Source organism: Physeter macrocephalus, chromosome 8 (genome assembly GCF_002837175.3).
Source record: "Physeter macrocephalus isolate SW-GA chromosome 8, ASM283717v5, whole genome shotgun sequence".
Lineage (NCBI taxonomy): Eukaryota > Metazoa > Chordata > Mammalia > Artiodactyla > Physeteridae > Physeter > Physeter macrocephalus.
The window spans coordinates 47930004-47950472 of NC_041221.1; the positions used below are offsets into that span (position 1 = coordinate 47930004).

Below are 20469 nucleotides of genomic sequence, written 5' to 3' on the forward strand. Positions count from 1 at the left end.
TTGGCAGGACTCACTTCTGAATGATGGAATTTTTTGTTTTTGTTTTCTAAATTTTGAAATCTGCGTATGTTGTTTTATAAGCATACAATTTGTTTATAACCATAAAATTATTTAAGGTAAGAATACAGTAAAACATTTGAAATTTCCTAACCCCATTTTATACTAAACCACATTTTTGAAATATTCAGCAATAAGAATATACGAGCTATATAAACAGAATCTGTATAACATATCTATAAAACATATATGTTACTGAGTAAACCAAAACCAATTCACTATCTCACTTTAACACATTCCAAGCGCCTTGGTCTGTGCTGCCCTGAATCTCTCTTTGCTGGTCCTTGAGGTATTAGGAGCTACAGAAGGGACTGTGGGCGATAGCTGGGCTGATTTCCTTCCCATTGCCGGCTTGGGAGGGGTCAGTAGAGGTCTGGTGGAGTCAACTGCCACAGGTGTGGCCTCCTGGAGAGATGTCTGCATTTCTGGCCTGTGAAATCATCTTTAAGTATGCTCTCCGTCTGTAAGCACACACTCTTATATCTCGTGTTAAGTGGACTCAAGGTGGGATGCGTGGAGCTTTAACACCATCTCTTTTGTTTTGGCGCAGGCAAGGTGGGGCCGCCTCTTGATATCATGCTGGAGGCACTGAACTGTACAGCTTTCAGCATCCGGTGGAAGATGCCAAGGCATCCTGGGAGCCCCATCATGGGGTATACTGTGAGTACCTGGGCACGGGTAGTGGGTGTGTTGGGGTAACTGTGCCTCCTTCCCATCTTTGCTCCTCCTGTATACGGTGATACCAGCCTTCCCGTGTGGGGCTTCGTTCTCCCTCCGTGAAACCAGAGATGTTTCCCTTTAAGGTCATTTGTAAGTGCCCTGAAAGTCAGTTGGCTCTACTGAGTCCTTGCCCTGTTCAGGGATGGGAAAATATAAACTCAGTAGAAGACATGCTTCCTGATCTCCACTTGCCCACAGTTAAATTTGGAGACTAAAGCAGAATCATGCGAAATAATAGGGAGTCACTGTCCTATTTTGTCAATAGGACAAAATAATGTAAAATCTGAATGAAAGTGACCGGGTGGACAGGCAAAGTGGAGAAGGGAACAGAGAATGTATTCCTACCTCCGAGAGTTTACAAAATGACCCTTTTTCAGTTTACCAAAATGTTTTCTTTGAACAGTGTTTTTAAACATGAGTCAACTTTTAGAAGTTAGGATTGGGATTGACATATATCCACTAATATGTATAAAATGGATAACTAATAAGAACCTGCTGTATACAAAAATAAATAAAATAAAATTCAAAAATTCCAAAAAAAAAAAAAAAAAAAAGAAGAAGTTAGGAGATTTCAGATAAATACTTGAAAGGCTGAAATCTCTGGGACTATCCAGAGAGCTGGCCACCCCAGGCTCACCTTTCTATGGGGCGCCAAGCCCGCTGGAGCTGAGCTGCCCACCGGGTTGTAAACCCCCCATAAGACCCCAGACCCACCATTCCCTCCTGTCTCCCCTTCACCAAGGGGGAGAAGCCATGTATCATGACCCTTGTCCTGTTGTCATCTTAAAGTAGAGAAATGGATTTCTAGACTCAGGTAGAATCAAAAGTGGGAAAATGAAAGATTACCTGAGAGAATCATGGTTTCGGGGAAAATACTAGGAGCCGGGTCCAGCCCTCTCCATTCCACTTTACTCCGTGTCTTCCTCTGGGTCTCTGCAGGCTTAGGAGTTTGCAACCCTGGCCAGGTATGTCTGATGTTTGCTGACAAGGAACTAGTGTGAGAGAGGTGAGGCAGCGCGCCTCAGGACCCGCTGTGGTTGTGAGTACAGTTCGAACCACAGGCCCTTGGTCTGGTGGAGAAGTGCTGGCCCGGCTCTCACCCGGATGTCTGCATCTTTTCCAGGTCTTTTACTCTGAGGTCGGCGTAGATAAATCCCTGCAGGAGCGGTCCCACGGTGTGCCACTTGGCCTGGATACCCTGACCACGGTGAGTAGCTCCATCCTGGAAGCCTCCTAAAAGCACATCCCTGGTTGGCATTTCATCGATATTCGGAAAGATTTCTAATTTGGTGTGTATATGTGCTGATGAATGTATAATAATAATAATAGCAACAACAATGAAAACTAATGTTTATATAGTCCTTTGGAATTTAGAACGTCTTTCGTGGCCATAAACCCATCGCGTGCATGTGTATCTCCAGAAAGGCAGCCATATGAGGAAAGCTTCCAGAAAGGCAGCTTCCATGCTGGACTCAGCCCACCCCATTTTATGCTGTGAGAAAACAGCTATCTTACAGCTGTTTTTTCCCCTTCTTTTCTCCATAAAATTCAATTCTGATTTTTTTTGAAATCCCAATAAAGCTTTATAAATAAATATGACACATTTGTATCTTCTCAACTCCCTGAAGACACAATGCAGAAGAAAACGATGTAATTGGAACTGTATATTCAAACGGTGCGAGTTGTTTATTTTTCTTCCCCAGCCCGCATCCTGTCCTTCCACTAACCAGTTGCTGGCTCTTCATCTGTTTCTTTACTGTTTCCTGTCAAGGTCTCTTGGGGTGAATTTCTCTGCCTTAGGCATGTTCTGTTTTCTTTTCTTTCACTCGCCGCCTCCTTCCCCATTCTACTACAATTATTCTACAGGCTAGAGCCTTTCTAATTGCTCTACAAGGAGATAGCATCAGTGCCCAGAATACTGTAGCTATAATGGTGGTGGAGGAGGAGGTGGTGTTTGTAACTCCTATTTAGTAAATGCCTGCTGGGTGCAACACCTAGAAGCTTATTTGTCATCCGTGATGAGTAGCTGTCACTTACTGAGAGTCTGTTACCTGCCAGGCACTCTCCCTCATGCTTTACATTTGTTCTTCCATTTCATCTTTACAACTATACTGTGGCCTCATTTTCCGGACAAGGATGCTGAGACTCAGAGAGGTGAAGTAACGTTCTTCAGACCATACATTAGCAAGTAACAGTTGACTGTAAACCTAGGGCAGACTGAATTCTGGGCCCTGCTCTGGCTATTTTTACCAAAGCTCTCATGACTCAAAAAAGAAGAGATGCACGTGTTCGGCTTGTTTGTATTTTGCATGCTGCTTTTATTCTCAGACTTTTGCTTAAGTACCCCTCATTTGCCTCAGGAGCCCTCAGCCACAGCCTCTGTGGTTTAGTCTATCCTGAGGGGGGGAGATCGGGTTGGCCGCACCTAGGCCACCACCGGTTGAGGTGCCATCTCCCCTTGACAGCACCGGAACTTTCAACGAGCCCCTGGACCCCACCGTGGGACTGACATCATCCCTAGTGATGCTCCCAGCTGCCCAGCCTCCTGTCCTGCAGTGAGTGTGGCTCACGCACGTCCTGTGCAGAGCGGGCACGGTGCTGGTGACAGGGGTCCTGGACCCCGCACGGTGCCTCTGAAATCAAGATCCTGCCCCGTTGCATGAACCCGGGCCCGACACTCTGGCATTTCTGGGCAGGCCACTGCAGTGCAAACAGAAAGCAGAGGCCAGGAAGGGAGACAGGCACCCTGGGCTTCCAGACCTCCTTCCTCCACTTACAGGTTGGGTAACTTTGGCCAAAGCTACTTAAACTGTCTAAACCTCAACTTTCTCCCATGAAAGGGGTGTAATAATTATACTGTTGTGAGTGGCAAATAAAATTGTGCAGGTAAAAGCCTTGAGTAAAAAGTAAGAAGCCGTATAGATGTTAGTTGTTATTCCTGATGATCATTGCCTTTATGTTAAATATATTCACTCCATTAACTACACCGAGGTGTTAGAATATGCTACCAAATTATAGCATTTGATTACCTTGCCGATTTCAACAAACTTGCACGGTTGCTACTCTCCACCCAGCACGAGATAACACACGGTGGCTGTTCTTGGGCAGCTTTTGGTCTCATTGAGAAAGCCACGTTTACATTGATAAAACAATTAGAGAGCAACGTGAGACCAGATGTCATTTACATGCCACTTACTAGACAGACTGAGGTTTTGAAGACGGAGAGATTAGTGTAGGAACAGGTGGTCAAGAGGTAAAAGTGGGGGCTGAGAGTTGAAGCAGGGGCAGTTTCTGGAAAGGCAGAGGAGAGAGAGGGGCTTTCAAGTCGAAAGGAATGGTTTGAACCGAGGGAATGAACACATATGTGTGTGTGCATGCTCGTGGGCTTGTGTGTTTGGGCAGAGGGGCAGGGGAGGTGCAGAATACAGAGAATGGAGAGAGGAAAGGATGACTAGACATAAAGGCAGCAAGTCAGGAAGGGGGAGGGGAGCGGTCTGGTACAGCAGAGGGGGCTCTGGATTTAGATGGCTCGCATTCAGATTCCTGTATGACAACAAACCAGCTGGGTAACCTTACTGGGTCTCAGTTTCGTCATCGACAAAACAGGAACTGGAATAGGAGCTATATCATGGGTAGCGTATCTGTGGTTCCCAGGCTGTGTGCTTCAGGGCTCTGCAGCAAACTCACAGGGCCCTTGTGGAATATTTGAACTTTGCACAGGAAAAAGCAACATCTGTGTAAACTACTACTACCAAATCTTTTGGGTATAACTATTGAATAACTGGAACCGTTAAGGATTTTTTCTGGATTAGAGGTGCTGTAAAAATAATACTGCGATACTAATGGTGCCATGAACAGAGAAAGTTTGGGGGAACCTCTGTACTCCATCACATCATCCTGTAGCATACCTCAATCTGTCTAGTAAGTTGCATGTAAATGACATCTGGTCTCATGTTGCTCTCTAATTGTTTTATCAGTGTAAATGTGGTTCTCCCAATAAGACCAAAAGCTGCCCAAGAACAGCAGCTTTTAATGTTGTGGGCATTAAACAAGGTCATTGTCGTAGAACCCTCAGCACCACATGCGGCACAGAATAAGAACTGAGTGAGTGTTCAAGAGAAATCACATCGCCAAGGTGTGTGTTTGCTGCCCTTGGCTGTCCGTGGTGGAAGGGCAGCTACTCTACGAGTTCATTTTAGTTCCTGCAAGCTTTCCTTTCCTTTTCATATTGTTTTGTTTTTTTCTCCTCTCCAGGGACGATTGGATCATCAGATGATTTTTGTAAGTATGCTTTCAAAAAGTTAAACCCTTGCCCCAACCCTGGATTCAGGGGATCTCTTTTCATCAAAATGTTGATTTTTCTGCATCTCCCTTGCTGATTAAGGCCCACGGAGAGTGCTTGGTTCTAGTGGAAGCAGCAGTCGCGGAGCATACCCGGTGAATTTTTAATCATTTAGAAAGAAACTGTTTTATCTCACATGGTAGAGTAAGGTTAAGAGCAACGTTTTTAAAGGTTGAAGTAATTTAAGTTCTGTTCCAAGACAAGGTGAAAAAGATTGAAAAGGAGAGAAAATATTTCAAGTAGCGAGCCCCACTGTGAGGGGAGCTCCTCCACCCCCTTTCCCTTCTTCTTTCCTCGCTGCCTCTAACGATCCTAGACCTTCTCAGTGAGACAAAACCGGGTCACCTAAACCTGGTTGATTGACTTTCTGGAAGAACGCCGAACAGAGGATTGGGCTGACAAATGGTTAGTCCGATTCAACTGAAGAATCAAAATAACCAAAATAACCTGGTGGATTATGTGGAATTCTCATGCACTTTTTGATAGTCTGCCTATATAAAGGCTTCTGATTTGATTAGCATTTGACGCTTAACCTTTGCTTAGAAGAACAACCAGCAGGTTTCATCCCGGAAAAATAAGTAGTAAAACAAATCAGGACAATTTGGTGATGTTTTTAGAGTTAGAAATAGAAATGGATGCTTAAACTGGTGGTCTTCAATACTTTTTGATCATGCATACCATCAGTTAAAGAATATTTGAACCTATACCAATATATGTATATGTATGTATTTGTAAATTATACATCTGCTACTCTACATATATATTGTGTACATTATAAAATCCCACAGCATTTTAAAGGAGGAGATAAAATAGAAGTAGAAAGTTCATATGTTTTCTTCCAACATCTCAGTAGATTGTCTTGCTCTCTCAGGGGGATGCACCACCGCCCTGCTTTGGAGTCCACTGGTCTGGCTGACCCAGATTCTATTTGGGTCTTATCCAGGGTTAAGGGATAAAGCAGACAGGAATCATGAGACTTGCATCTAGTCCCAGCTCTGTCACTAGAGCAAGGGTAATAACTGTGGGCAAGGTCACTGAACCCCCTTGAACCTCTCTTTGACTATAAAATGAAGAGGCCAATTAGTAATGGTTGCCAACTGGGGGATGCTTTGTTCCCTGTGGGCATATGGAAGTAGGTGTGGGCGTTCTAGTGAACAAGCTTCAGGGATACTGACTCTCCTGCAATATGCAGGGTAGATCCATATGAGGAAGATTTGTCCAGCCCCAATGCTGCCCCTCTTGCAAAACCCTAGAAAATACTCTATGTTTCTGTGACCACTCAGGGCATGGAAATTCCTCCACTCTGGCCTGCACAGCCTTCCTCTGGACCTTTGGAAGAAGGCTGTTTGGAAGATAACCCTTTTCTGTTTCCCTGTGCCTTCCATCCAATGATGCTAAATATTCTTAACTTCTACTAAGGCAGCCGAGGCACAGACTTAACTTATAGAGTCAACTGTGAAGTTGAATCCAAGGTTATTAGCTACCAGTGAAGGTTATTTTAGAAGAATTGTAGAATTTCCATGTTGAAACTTTGGCCCAGAGAAGTTAAGTGGCATCCCCAAAACCACACAGCTCTTTGGCTCTAGAGTCTGGGTCTCCTGGCTCCTAGTCCAGTGCTGTCCCACTTCATGCCTCCTCTTAGCTGTGCTCACTGGATGCCCTCCCGGTGTAGGGGCTACTTGTCCAGACTAGTGAACAAGACAACATACAGCTTCATTTCTGGAAACAAACCACCTGGGTTTCCAGCAGTAGGAGAAAAGTGCAGCATGGAAGCGGGTAAAGGTGAGGTTTGATTCAAGGTCAGAGATTTAAGTTCAGAGCCATTCAACACGGTTTCATCATTGCAAAGTGAACAGGGATTCAGTTAAGAATAGTCCCATCTTTTCAGGGCTCCTCTTACATAGCTATCCAGGTTGTTTTTGAACATTGGGTCTAGCATGAATTAGAATGAAAGTTTAGCAGTCCCCAAACCCCAAATAACAGTGATCCTGACAAGATGTGCATTCTTGTTCTGTCATGTAATGGTCTGGATATAACCAGTTTAGGGCTCTTCTGGTGGCTTCCTTGTGCCAGGATTCTTCCATCTCATTGCTTTGCCAACCCCTCTGGCCTGCCTCCCCATCATCCAAAATAGCTTACTGCCTCATCCACATTCTAGCCAAAAGATGAGGAAAAGGGGAAAGGGAACATATCACTTACTATTGAAGGGATAATTCAGAAATTGCCCTCAGCGTTTTTGCTCACATCCTATTGGACAGAATTTAGTCACATGGTCACATCTAGATGCAAGGGAGGCTGGGAAATGTAGTCTTTGAGTGGCCATGGTCCAGCTGAAATGTACAGGGGTTCTATTACAAGGAAGGAGAGAATGGATACTAGGGGCAGAGAGTCATTCCTATCACAGACTGTGAATGGAGGGAATAGATCTGGTGCAGTAGACATGGAAAAGGCAGTTGGACATCTGAAAAACAAGGTGCTAGCCTGAGGATTAGATGTACTCCGTCTTGAGTCAGGCAATCGGAAGCATATTAAGTCGTGCATTTTATCAGTGAAACCAGACCCATTCTTGCCCCGCCCAGACTGTAGTTATATAAACTTTCTGGGTCCAGTTTCATCATCTATAAAGTGAGGAGGATAAGACTGACATCTCAGAGCTGTTGTGAGAATTAAATGTGGCACTGGTACACAAGGATTTTATAAATTCCAAAATGGAGTATAAGTTATGATTAAATTATGATTATACAATCATAAGATAAAAGTTTGTTGCTTCTGGTAGTCTGTGAGGGAGGCAAGTGTCCTGGGGAGTAGCTCACTTGGTTGTAAAGTTGTTGGAGCTTTCTTCCTGGGCTCAGTGAACTAACTAACTAGCCTTGCTTTTATCTTCTACAAATATAAATTTTCTGATCACATGACAGCCACTGGTGGTGTTAAAAGACAAAGGAGGCAACCTTTGGAAGGGGTTTTGTATTTCAGAAAGGGACATAAAGTAGGGTTATTTTGCAGCAATGCACCCAACTTTGCTCCCCGCCCCCCAAAAAAAGTATGGAAGGGGCCAGAGGAGACTGTGGAATTCACTCTGGCTTCTACCCCAAGAAAGCAATTTCTCTGACTTTGTTTCTCACCATCTTGTGCAGAAATAGGTCCAAGAGAGATAAATATTTTGACTCATTTTCCAACTTCCACAAGGTTAAAAAAAAACACTTTCTTTTTCTACTTTGAAAAGGGTATATTTAACATCTTATCTAGTTTGATGAAGGCTGAAGTAAGGGCCATAAGACATTTAAGGACAGAAATAGAGAGACTTGTGGAATTGTGCAGCATTTTACTAAAAAATTCAAGGGTTATCACAAGTCACATTGTTCTGAGGGATTCCATTTGGAAGGAGAGATATTGGAGGAAGAAGTGACAGTTAAATCATTGAATCCAACCCCTCTTTTTATGACCCCAACTATTCAGTCCCCCTGACCCGTGCTCTCTTATGCTAATCTACCAGCCTGTCAGCTCAGGAAAAGACACCAGAAAAGACTGGAAATAGTTAGCTTCTGGGAGGGTGACCCTCCACCTCTCAGAATATACCTGGGCTAAAGGTAGCACTGATCTTCAAACAAAAAGATTAGTTGTTTTTTAATCCACATTAAGAACTTCTACAAGTGTAGTTTCCCTTGGTTTTCAGTGATCACTTTTAAATTGCAGATACATAAATTTCCATGTTTATAGATAAAATAATTATCTGGTCTTCAGTGTTTATGATAAGAATTTTTGATTTAAATATTATTTAATATTTTTCATTCATGTATTATCCAATTAGAACTTGGTCCCTGGAGTCAAACAAAGCAGGATTCAAATCCCCAATTTGCCACTTAATAAATATACAGCCTTGAGCAAATCATTCACTTTTCAGAGATTCAGTTTTCTCCTCTGGAAGTGAAAATACGAGTGATACCTACCTCATAGGCCTGATGGAAGGATCAGGCTATATATGTTCCTGGAACAGAGAAAACACTCAATAAATGGTGACTAATGGTAGCTGTATTTGGTATTGGTGCATAGCTAATATCTACAATAATCTATGAGACCACATCACTACGCCTGTACTTCAAACAGTGTAATGACGTCACAGGAGGAAGGGATTCTACAGCAAAGCTGTGAGAGCATTGGGTTGGTTTGAAAGTGTGATTCGCTTCCCTGGGAAAAGCCTGGGAGTGGCAGTTGGGAGAGGAGGGAGACAGGAGTCTTGTATACACCTGGGGCACCCAGCCTCCTAACCACCCAACTTGAAATGAAACCAGGAGACAGATGGTGGAACTAGCATGCACAGATGCAGAGAATTAGAGCAGGGGTGAGGATGGGGGACAGGGAGCTGTGAAAGCAGGACCATATGTTCAGCAAAGACCCCGTGTGCAGTTATATGTAGGACACAGTCAGGGGGAGAGAGAAGGAAGGGAAGATTGGAGACAGACACTCTCTTGGAGGCTGTTGAAATGGCCCAATTAAGGATTCAAGGGAAGCGGAAGAAGGGAACAGGTCTGAAAGGCATGTGGAGGTGGCTGGGGGCAGGTGGGTAAGAGGCAGTCAGCCTTGTCTCTGGAGTTACTAACCCGGGGTCTGGGGCAGAGATACAGATGCTGTTAATCAAGTTGGAGGGGTCAGTAGGAGAAGTTGGTTCTTGATGAGGTAATCTGTTTATATCCTACATCTTGGTTTGATTTTTTTCATTCACTCAGTAGTTCATGTATTCATTCATCAAAAAGCACTGTTTGAGCATTTGCTACATGTCAGATAATGCTAAGCTTTGGGGTGCCAGAGGAATAAGAACTTGCTTCCTGCCCTCAAGCGGGTGGGGAGAAGGTGACCAGTAAACAGACAATTACAGTATAAGGAGAGTGTTGCTACGATTGAGGTACACCAAGGACGCCAGGGAAGCATAGAGGAGGGACGCCTAACCAGCCTGGGGGCTAGGGGGTCAGAGAAATGAGGTAATGTCTTAGCTGAACTGAGTCATGAAGGATGAGCAGGGGTGAGCCAGGCAGGAGCAGGGAGAAGGACATTTCATGGAGAGGGAGCAGCCAGTTCAAAGGCCCAGAGGCAAGGAATTAAATGGCATAAATGTGAACCCTGCCAAGTTCTTAAGTATGACTGGAATGTAGAATGTAAGGAAGGGAGGTGGCATGAGATGATGCTGGAAGGATAAACAGGGGGACGCAAAGATGCTATTGTAAGTGGAAGTGACATGCTCAGATTTGGGTTTAGGAAAATAACTTAGCAGTGTGGAGTACAGATTGGATGTGCAGGAAGTATTGGTGGCCGGGAGAGTCAGAGCCATTGTCATCATTATGAGGACTTGGACTTTAAATGACTGTGAGGATAAAATGACATAAACAGATTCAAGTGATACAAAAGAGTATTGGTAACTGATTGAATGGTGGTTAGGGAGGAGGGGTGGTGAACATAGAGAGGAAAGTGTTGAGAATTTCTGGTTTAGGTAATGAGAGAGAGAACACAAAGGGTGAAGCAATTCTTCGTTTTGTTTTTGGTAGTCAGAGGAGGGATGATTAGTTGAGCTTTGGTTATGTCAAACTTGAGTTGCATGGTAGTTGCTGGGTAGAGAAGTTCAAGAGGCAGTCACAAACCCATGTCTGGAGATCAAGAGGCAAGTTAGAGCTGGAGATGGTGGGAGATGTCATTCAAAGGTGCTAGAAGCTAAGGGAGTGGTAGATGAGCTCACCTAAGCAAGGCTACAGAGTGAGAGGAGATGGTGAGGGGTGAACTTCTGGGAAAGACCAACACCTAAGGGGCCAGCAGAGAATGGGGAGTGGGTGGGGGACACTTGGAAGGAGCAACAAGAGAAGTAGAAGGAGACATGGAGGAGCAGTCACAGTTTCCACGGAAACCAAGAGATTTCAGAAGCAAGGGTAGACAACAGTATTGAAAGCTGCAAATAGTCAGGTAAAGATGGAGACATTCCCACTGGGTTGACTGCAGAGCTGTTGTGGTGACTTTGGTAGGAACATCTCAGTTGTTTGCAGTGAGGAGAGGGCAGACGGGAGCAAGCTGAGGAGTGAATAGGAGGCGAGAAGGTAGAGACAACTTCTTTAAGAAGGTTGCATCTCTGGAGAGGAGACAGGGGCACATGCACGGTGGGGAATAATTGATTGTCTAAGATAAGAGTGACTTGAGCACAGTAAATAGTTAGGGAAGCATCAGGTAGATAAGGGAGAGGTTGGAGATACAGGAGAAAGAGAGGAGGGGAGACAGATGGAGTTCAGAGGCCAGGAGGTGAACCAAGCCCTAGGCCAGTGGTTCACAAACCTGGCTGCCCATATTAGCGTCACCTGGAGAACTTTAAACAAACTGACACCCAGGCTCTGCCCCCCGCCAGAGGTTCTGATTTAAGTGGTCTGGAGTGGAATCTAGCACTGGTATTGTTTTTTAGATCTTCGAGTGATTCTACCGTGCTTTCAGGGTTAAGAACTATTGTAGTAAGTATTCAGTAACTATTTGTTGAATCTTTTAAAAAGTTTTTGTCTATCAGTTGATTAGTTCTTCTTAAACAATGAATGTTTAATCATTTGCAGAGGATGTTGTGAAGAAATATAAGACAGGATACCTGCTCTCAAGTGGCTTGCGATTCCATGGGAGAAATAGTAATAACTTTTAATATGTATAAGTGCTAATTTAGTGGCACAACACTTGGTAGGGTAATATCAGTTCTGTGTGCTCAGCTGTCAAGGGGAAGATTTTGGCCTCAGAGAAGGTGGAACCTAGGTAAGTGGAGAAAAAGAAGGGTTTCACATGCCTAAGACAATAATCATTACAATCCTGTTTCTTGAGGACATCCTTGGTACCAGCTACTTTACATACATTATCCCAAATATTGTAACTATGCAAGATAGTTATACATCATCCCCATTTTACAGAGGAAGAAACTAAGGCTCAGGGAATTTAATATCAAAGCCATAGCTAGCAATAAGTGGCAGAGTCAGAATTCAAGCCCAGGACTGATTGATTCCAAAGTCAGTATCCTTTCCACTACAGTGTACTGGGACCAGTGGCACCAGGCTCCCACTTACTATTTGGTACTCTAGTCTCAAGATGGAGCAAGTCATCTTCAGCTGGGACTTTTTGGTCAAGGCTGTTTGTGCAGGTGAAGTTCACACACACATCCATCATCAGTCCTAGTGGTTCTCAATGTGAGCGTTGATGAACCACCAACAGCATCACTTGGGAGCTTTTTAGGAATGCAAATTTTCAGACCCCCTTCCCAGATTTACTGAATCAGAAACTTTGTGGGCCAGGCTTAGCATTTTGTTTTAAGAAGCCCTCCTGGTGATTCTGATGCAGTTTAAAATTTGAGAACCAAAGTTTGAGTCCCTACTTTGTGGATATAAATCAAGACCTCAATTTGCTGTTGTGGCTAGTCCCTGAGCATCTGTGATATGCAAATGGAAAGAAAGAACTGAGTGATTCTAACGCTGGAAAAGATCGTTACCTGAATTCCAGCAGCCTAGTACTCTCACTGAAGAACTCAGATCTTATGAGCAACATCTGATAGGGTGAATGGGTCCCAGTTCTACAACAGTGTATTGATTCCAATAAAGGATAATTCATTAGTCTTGGGAAATAGGTCATGGTGTTTTAATCTTTGCAAATTAAAAAACTTGGCCAATCCTAGAGAAAGCAAAACAATCTCCCAAGCAAATTGCACAGGGGCCTCAAGATGCAACCCTCATGAGATTGTCTGGTTTGCCTCAAAAGAACTTCTGATCATTGACACATTTCCTGTTTGGTCATTGACAGGAGGAAGTGATCGGAGATTTGAAACCAGGCACTGAATACCGAGTAAGCGTGGCAGCTTACAGCCAGACTGGCAAAGGGCGGCTTAGCTCTCCTCGGCACATTACCACTTTGCTCCAAGGTAAAATGCGTTCAATTCATTAATGATAAGAAAGTGATGGGTGCTATTCATTCATTCCTTCATTCACTATATCAGTGAGGACCTACTATGTACCAGGCACTGTGCTATGCTAGGCTCTGGGAATTCAGTGGTGAACAAAAACAGGCACAGCCCCTGCCCTCTCAGAACTGAGTGGCGTGGATCAAGACATTATCTAATTAACGTGTGGCCGCGGATAGTGAGAAGTGCTTCCCATAGTGCTGTAAGATCTTCCGTTGTAAGATCCGATATAGGGGTGCGATAAGGATTCCCTGAGGACATGATTGCTAAGTGGGAATTAAGTAAGTGGGAGTTAAGAAGGCAAGGAAGGGGAGTGGGAGAAGAGATCTTATAGGCCAGGGGAATCCGACAAAGGCTCATTGAGGCTCACATCGTTGCTCATAGGAGCTCCTTGTGGAGGGAGAGGCACATGGTAGGCAAGTAGGTCCAGTGGAGGTGGTCCGCACTGGACACTGGGGGACAAAAGTGGCTTGAAGACATCGTTGCTCATAGGAGCTCCTTGTGGAGGGAGAGGCACATGGTAGGCAAGTAGGTCCAGTGCATCCGAGGTCTGCCCAGCTGGCTCTGGAAGCTCTCAGAAAGAGCACGTTCCCCACCCCAAGGCTCAGGGAGGGTTTCAGAAAGAACCATATCTTTGGCCCGGTTTTTGAAACCTGCATAGGGTTTTTTGCTAGGAAGAGAAGGCAGAAAAAATATTTCTGGCCCAAGCAATAAAGAAAGGCTGGGAAATGTGAAAGTCTAGATATGAAAATAGTAACAGCAGTTACCTTGGGGTGATAGGATCATCCAACATCTTTACCCATGAGGCTTTTTCCAAATGTCCTACCATTGGTATGTATTCTGATGATAAGGGGCAGGAAGGGATACCCAAAAGAATTGAAAGTAAGTGACAGTAACGCTAAGCGTTTAATTTTCCTTGTAGGTAAACATCAATTCCGACATGCTAACAGAGGTTCTAAAGGGTACACGTCATTGTGTGTCCTGGGGTCAATAGTCTGAACATAATTTAGTTGGATTTCCAGCCTGGGGTGCTTGAGGAGAAGGGAAGACCAGCTCTCATTGACAAACCTTACATGAATCCACTTGAGAATCCAGTTGTGATTTTGTGCGTGTGTGTTTATTTGGTTTGGAGTGTGAGGCAAGTTCTGAGCAGAGATGTTTCGGCTGTAGAAAGCACACGTTTTTTTATACATGAAACCTCTCCAGCAGCAAAGACCACAGCCAACTCTAGTTGTTCGCTGTCCTGCCTAGATTCCTGCCTGCTTCCAGCAGCACCTCAGCAGCTGCACGTCACTGTGGTTTCTGATTCCGAGGTGGCCCTATCTTGGAAACCCGGAGAGAGTGAAGGAAGCTCCCCTATTCAGTACTATTCTGTGGAATTCATCAGGTAAGTTAGTGGGTCACATTCAGAAGCCAAATGTACCGACCTCAGTCATTCCAAACACGATAGAAGACTCCATTGCCTGGGAATTGAAGAGACGACAAAGGCTTGGAGGCCTATATTTATACTCTGACTTGAGGCAGCACCTGTCCCCAGCCCTCTTTGATGGTGGGTCATCTGGTTAACCTGTCTGTGCCCACCTGACCTCTTCCCCACTTCCCCGCCACAATCAGACTGTCCTAGGCTCTGAAAACTCCCGAGGGATCGCTGCCAGCCTGCCTGCGTTTCAAGCTCAAAACTTGCCTCCCTGGCTTTGAAACATTATGTCTGAAGTATATATTTGATGGTGACTTTTCTCGAGGGAGAGGAAAAAAAACCTTTAAAAACAGGTGCAATGCATTGTTGCCTTTGCATCCATATTGCCGTGGGGCAAGTTTCTGGGTTTGGTTTCAGCTTTTTTTCTCTTGTCTACCTCTCCAGCTCTCGTATTCAGCTTATCAGAGGTAGAAGAGTGATTAGAAGTTCTTCTAAGAACTTACAGATGTAAAAACGTGGATTCTCAATGCTGCTATGTAATTTTAAGCAAGAACAAAACCGAAAAAACACCCACCCAATCAATGAGCAAATTCCCCATCTAGGGCTCTTCCTCTGAACTCTAGTTGCAGTTGAATTTTGAATTGAAGCACCTAGCTGATGAAACAATGTTGTTCTCTACATTAAAGGTGATTGGGTTTGTCTGAGGCCAGTTGCTTCATGGATTCATAAAGAGTCTTGCTCAGCACCTCATTCCTTAGGCTCTCTGAAGCTGGGGCAGAGGATTCTGCCATGATTTGATTAGCTCTGCTTCTGTTTCTTGACTTCCTAGCCTATTTTTGGGTAGTAGAAAACAGATATTTGTTTCTTCAGAGAAGTACTGCACTGAGTCTCTTTAATGCTTGAGTACAGAGCTCGTTTCAGGCAGGACTTATTGAATTGCAACTGGCAGAATCTTGAAAGAAGATGAGACCATAATGTATTGGCCCCTATGAGTGTCAAGTCCTGTGACAACTCTAAATTTGGGGAAGGCTAGTTCCGTATCACATCAGCAGTCTATCTCCATCCATCTCTGTGCTATGCTCTCCCCTTTATTGGCTTTAGTTCCAGGCTCTTCCAGTATGGTGGCAAGATGGCCACCAGGCACTGAAGGCTTGCTGTCTACTAGCTCAGCTCCCCACTGGAAAAGAGTGGCTCCTTCTCAGTGGACCCAGTAGAGTCTCAGTATTCATTCTAGCTGGCCAGGCTCTGGTCCCTCTTCATTCGCTGAACCAATCACTGCGGCCAAGGAGAAGAGTACACTGATTGGGCAGATACTCGTCATATTCTGAGCTCTGGAACTAAATACTGGTGGGTCATTCAGGCCTGAAGTACACGGATTGAGAGTTCAAGAGAGTTGGTTCCTCAAAGCGAAGTTGTGCAATTAATGGAAAAGGGAGGAACAGATGCTGGGAAAATTAAAAAAATAAATAAATGATGCCCCCAGCCAAGCTCCAGACCAATGCCCTTCAGTGAGGATAATCTACAATCCTGTTGTTGAACAGATTTGGTAGGCAAAGCCCGGAATGTGCCTGGAGCAGAAAAGATTCTAAGCCTGGTTCCAAGAGTAGTTAAACTGCAACAGTGGAAAGTCCTAAAACTTCAGCTTTCTCATCTGTAAAACTTGGAGTGAAACTTAACATTTCTAATTTACTTGTCTAACATCAGCAAAGCAAAATGTAATACTTTAAAATTTTGAAAACTGGGCAACGTTTTTCATAGTAGCCCAGCAGGTCATCTGTGTAACCCTCAGCGAAGATAATGGTTATCATTTACTTTTTTTTTTTTTAACATTTTTATTGGAGTATAATTGCTTTATAGTAGTGTGTTAGTTTCTGCTTTATAACAAAGTGAATCATTAATTTTGGTAAAACATGTATTTCTTTTTTAAACTTCAGTCTGGCATATTGGTAAAAGGTGGAAATTGCAGTTTCTTAACCTGTGTGTACAACTGAAAGTAGAAAATGGGATGGATTTAGAGCCAGAACTGGAAGGGAGTGCTTGCTGCTTCCTCTACTACCAGCAGGGGGCGCTGTGCAAGTCACTTCGCCTCCGTAGTCTCAGTGCCTCACATAGTTTAGGGTCCCCCAAAGGAGAGCATTTTACAAGGACTTGGGGGCAAGTAGTTTATTTTATTTGGAAGCAGGAATGAGAAGGTTGGGAGAGGGATGGAGGACATATGACTGTGTGTTACAGAAGTCACTTCTGCAGGCAATGGGGGCCTCTGTAGGGGCTTAATTCTATCGAGATCGCTCTGGAGCACACAGAATTCCTCTCTAATTTGCCTATCAAAAAGACAAGAGCCATTTACCCGCCGGCTTCTGTCCTCTTTTTGTTGATTGAATGTTTCCCCCAGGGGTACAACTTCCCACCCTTCCAGGCTCTGCTGGCCCTTGGATTAAGGAGGCAGGTCCAGGGAAGAAGGAGGAGTGATGTGAGCACAGCATGTGCTTGAGGTTCGATGCCGGCCTTGCGAGGCAAGTTGGGCTCACGTGAAACTCTCCACATGACAGCCGCAGCTGAAGTCAGAACTGGGAGAAGGGGAGGTGACACAGGCCCCAGAGGCATTGACTACAAAGTCCTTACAATGCAAAATATGGGTGATAACTTCTTCCAGCCTTATAGCGTGTCCTCATTAGGAGGATCAAGTGAAATCACATATGAGAAAGAGCTTTCTACAAAGCTCTTTTGACATGTACATGTCAAAAACCAAGCTAAGGAAAAGGAAACAAGCAAAAAAGCAAAAACCCTATACACCTGTAAGGTATATATGGGTGCTATGTACCTACATCTAACAATTTTAATTCTTCTCCAACAAAAATACATCTTAACATTTAAACCTCTAACATTTGAGGGGCTCAGACCCCAAATTCTTATGTAGAAATATTTTTAAAGTATATACCATTTTAACAAACTGTTAAATATTTTTTGTATCTGTTTATCTTAACAAATATACCTCTACAATGTCCTGGAGACATTGCAGATGTCTTCATATTTAGAACTCTTGGATATCTCCGTGTTCCAAGTGGAACATGGTAGAATAAGGAAAGCCAGATCTTGGTTCCAGCCCCTATACTAGGAATTCTGCTTCTGCTATCTCTTCCAGAATATGTAACCTCGGTCACGTTATTTAATCTCAGAACCTCCATTTCCTCATCTGTAACATCAAGTTAATGTGACCCTCATAGCAGGGCTGTCACTCATAGTCTTCATAAAGTGTTTATACATAGTAGACATTCAATATCTGTTTATTTCCTTCCCGCCCTACCACTATTGCCCCTTTACAAAGAAAGAAATTGGGACTCAATTGCTTAAGTTGCTTTGCCAAGGTAAAATGACTGGTTAGGGACAAAATTAAAATTAGAACTGAACTCTCTCGACTTGCAGCCCAGCGCTCTTTCTACAAAACCCCATGTCCCCTTCATGTCTGTGATCCGCCTTCATGGAATGCTGGACTCAGCCTGCTTGGAGCTCTGCTGGCTGAGGAAATGGAAAGCCTCATCTTAGGCTGCTGTTTGCTGTTATTCCAGAAGTAAAGCTCTTGCAGCTTGTTGTGGCATTTAATGTTTGGCTGCAAAATAAATCCCACATTCGTTTGTAAACATCTCAGAGTCTATCCCATTTCAGTTGAGAGCCTGAGGATATGTGTTTAAAGAGAGCTTTCCTGGGCTCTAAATCAGAAACTGCAGTTAGTGTGAAAAGCTTTGGGGGCCTACAGTTATCCATTTTTCCCAGGGAGATCTGTTTAATGTTTAACATTGAATGCTTTTTGCCCGGATACCTACTGTTGACACAAACAACTGTGACAGGTCTCTGGGTGAGCCAAAAGTGTCTTTTCCTATCCCAGAGGCAGGCCTTTGACAGGCCAAGACTAGGAAATTGTAGAAATCAGGGTACTGCCAGAAGTTATCCTGAGATTTCACCCATCTGAATGTGAAGTTCTTGTCTGAGTTCTGTTACTGGAGGATTAGGTTCCAGTCCTCTGTCTTGGTAGGTGCTTATTCATCCGTTGCCCTTATTCTGTGAGGATAATGATGTCCAAGGCATTGTTGGGAAATAGTCTCAAAAAACTTTTAAGGAAATATGTCACTGGCTAATAAGAGATTAACCTGAAAAATTACACTAGACCAGGGTATGCGGTACTGACTGCTTACTTGCTAGTTTTGTTCATATTCTGGGTGGACATTCTATGTGTTTGGGATGCTGTCTTAGGTCATGGGCTTAGGACCAAGCAAGTTTTTGTTCTTCATCCAGCTTCTGCCTCCTGTAAAATGGAGGATGCCCACAGGGTGAGGACCTTGAAAGAGTGCTCTCAGTGATTGTATCAGAGAGGAGACTTGGTCTCTGGCTCAGGCAGGATGAGAGTAATGTTCATAATGTCTCCCAAAGTTGGCCTGGGGACTATTTATCAGCTTGCTTATTTACAGTAGATTTAAAATTTTTAATCAGTGTAGAAAAGATTTGAAGAAGCAAATTCTTTTTTTTTTTTTAACATCTTTATGCGTCTCCCTCCCTCCCACCCTCCCTATCCCACCCCTCTAGGTGGTCACAAAGCACCGAGCTGATCTCCCTGTGCCGAGCTGATCTCCCTGTGCCGTGCGGCTGCTTAACACTAGCTAGCTATTTTACGTTTGGTAGTGTATATATGTCCATGCCACTCTCTCACTTTGTCACAGCTTACAGGCTGTAACATATTTTGCAATGTTTTTAAAACTTTTTCTTCCTGCTTTTCTAAAACAGAAAAACCATGCATTCGAAGTAGGAAGAATATATATGTATATATTTTTTGCCTGCCGTTGGGTCTTCATTTCTGCACGCGGGCTTTCTCTAGTTGTGGCGAGCTGGGGGCTACTCTTTGGTGCACGGGCTTCTCCTTGTGGTGGCTTCTCTTGTTGCGGAGCACGGGCTCCAGGCACGTGGGCTTCAGTAGTCGTGGCACGTGGGCCCAGTAGTTGTGGCTTGCGGGCTCTAGAGCGCAGGCTCTGTAGTTGTGGCACGTGGGCTTAGTTGCTCCGTGGCATGTGGGATCTTTTCGGACCAGGGCTCGAACCCGTGTCCCCTGCATTGGCAGGCAGATTCTTAACCACTGCGCCACCAGGGAAGTCCCAGGAAGAATATTTTATTTCTAAAGTGATACTGAAAATTTCTTTGTGGGCAGCAATCTTAGTGTTCATTAAAATAAGAACCAAGCATAAATATAGCTACCTATGTTTTGAAATATTTTGTCTATAAATATCTGAGAAACTTTCCTCCATCTGCCTAAGAATTTCCCCAGGGTAAGTGCTTTTCTCATAAGTGAAAAATATATACTATGGTGGCGATGAAAACCCAAAGGCCTGGACAAATAGTCCTTACCAGTAATGTTTCCATTGGGGTGCTGTGTTCCATATATGCTATCTATCAGGTTGGTTAAAGGTGAAAATAGTTTTCATTTAACTTACCTATACAGTTAAGTCCCCTACATATGAATGAGTTCCGTCCTGAGAGCACGTTTGTTAAGTCCAATTTGTTCGTAAGTACAACAAAGTTATCCTAGTTACCCAACTAACACAATCAGCTATATAGTACTGTACTGTAATAGGTTTATAATGCTTTTCACACAAAGAATACATAAAAACAAACACAAGAAATGAATAAAACATTTTTTAATCTTACAGTACAGTACCTTAAAAAGTCCAGTAGCTCCAGCTATATCACTGCTGCTTTAACACTTGCTTCCGGACATCCTGGGCTTGAAATAAAGATGCTGTACTACTGTCTCTATACAGTACTGTACGGTTAAGTACACAAAAGCACAACCACTTGTAGAGGATGCACGCATGTGACAACGTACGCCAGACACATGAACTAACTTACATGATTGGACAAACGAACGCACACATTCACATCTTTTTTTTTTTTTTTTTTTTTTTTTTTTTGCGGTACGCGGGCCTCTCACTGTTG

At 43.8% G+C, this 20469-nt stretch overlaps 1 protein-coding gene across 1 annotated transcript in view; it reads left to right on the forward strand.

Moving 5' to 3' along the window:
* Nucleotides 1-20469, forward strand: part of EGFLAM (EGF like, fibronectin type III and laminin G domains) — a 176045-nt gene that overhangs the window by 47519 nt on the left and 108057 nt on the right. Inside the window, exons 2-6 of the mRNA XM_024123207.1 lie at nucleotides 608-717; nucleotides 1901-1984; nucleotides 5032-5058; nucleotides 12917-13034; nucleotides 14325-14460. Of these exons, the coding sequence (XP_023978975.1) occupies nucleotides 608-717; nucleotides 1901-1984; nucleotides 5032-5058; nucleotides 12917-13034; nucleotides 14325-14460 (475 nt within the window). The remainder of the gene's footprint in view (nucleotides 1-607; nucleotides 718-1900; nucleotides 1985-5031; nucleotides 5059-12916; nucleotides 13035-14324; nucleotides 14461-20469) is intronic.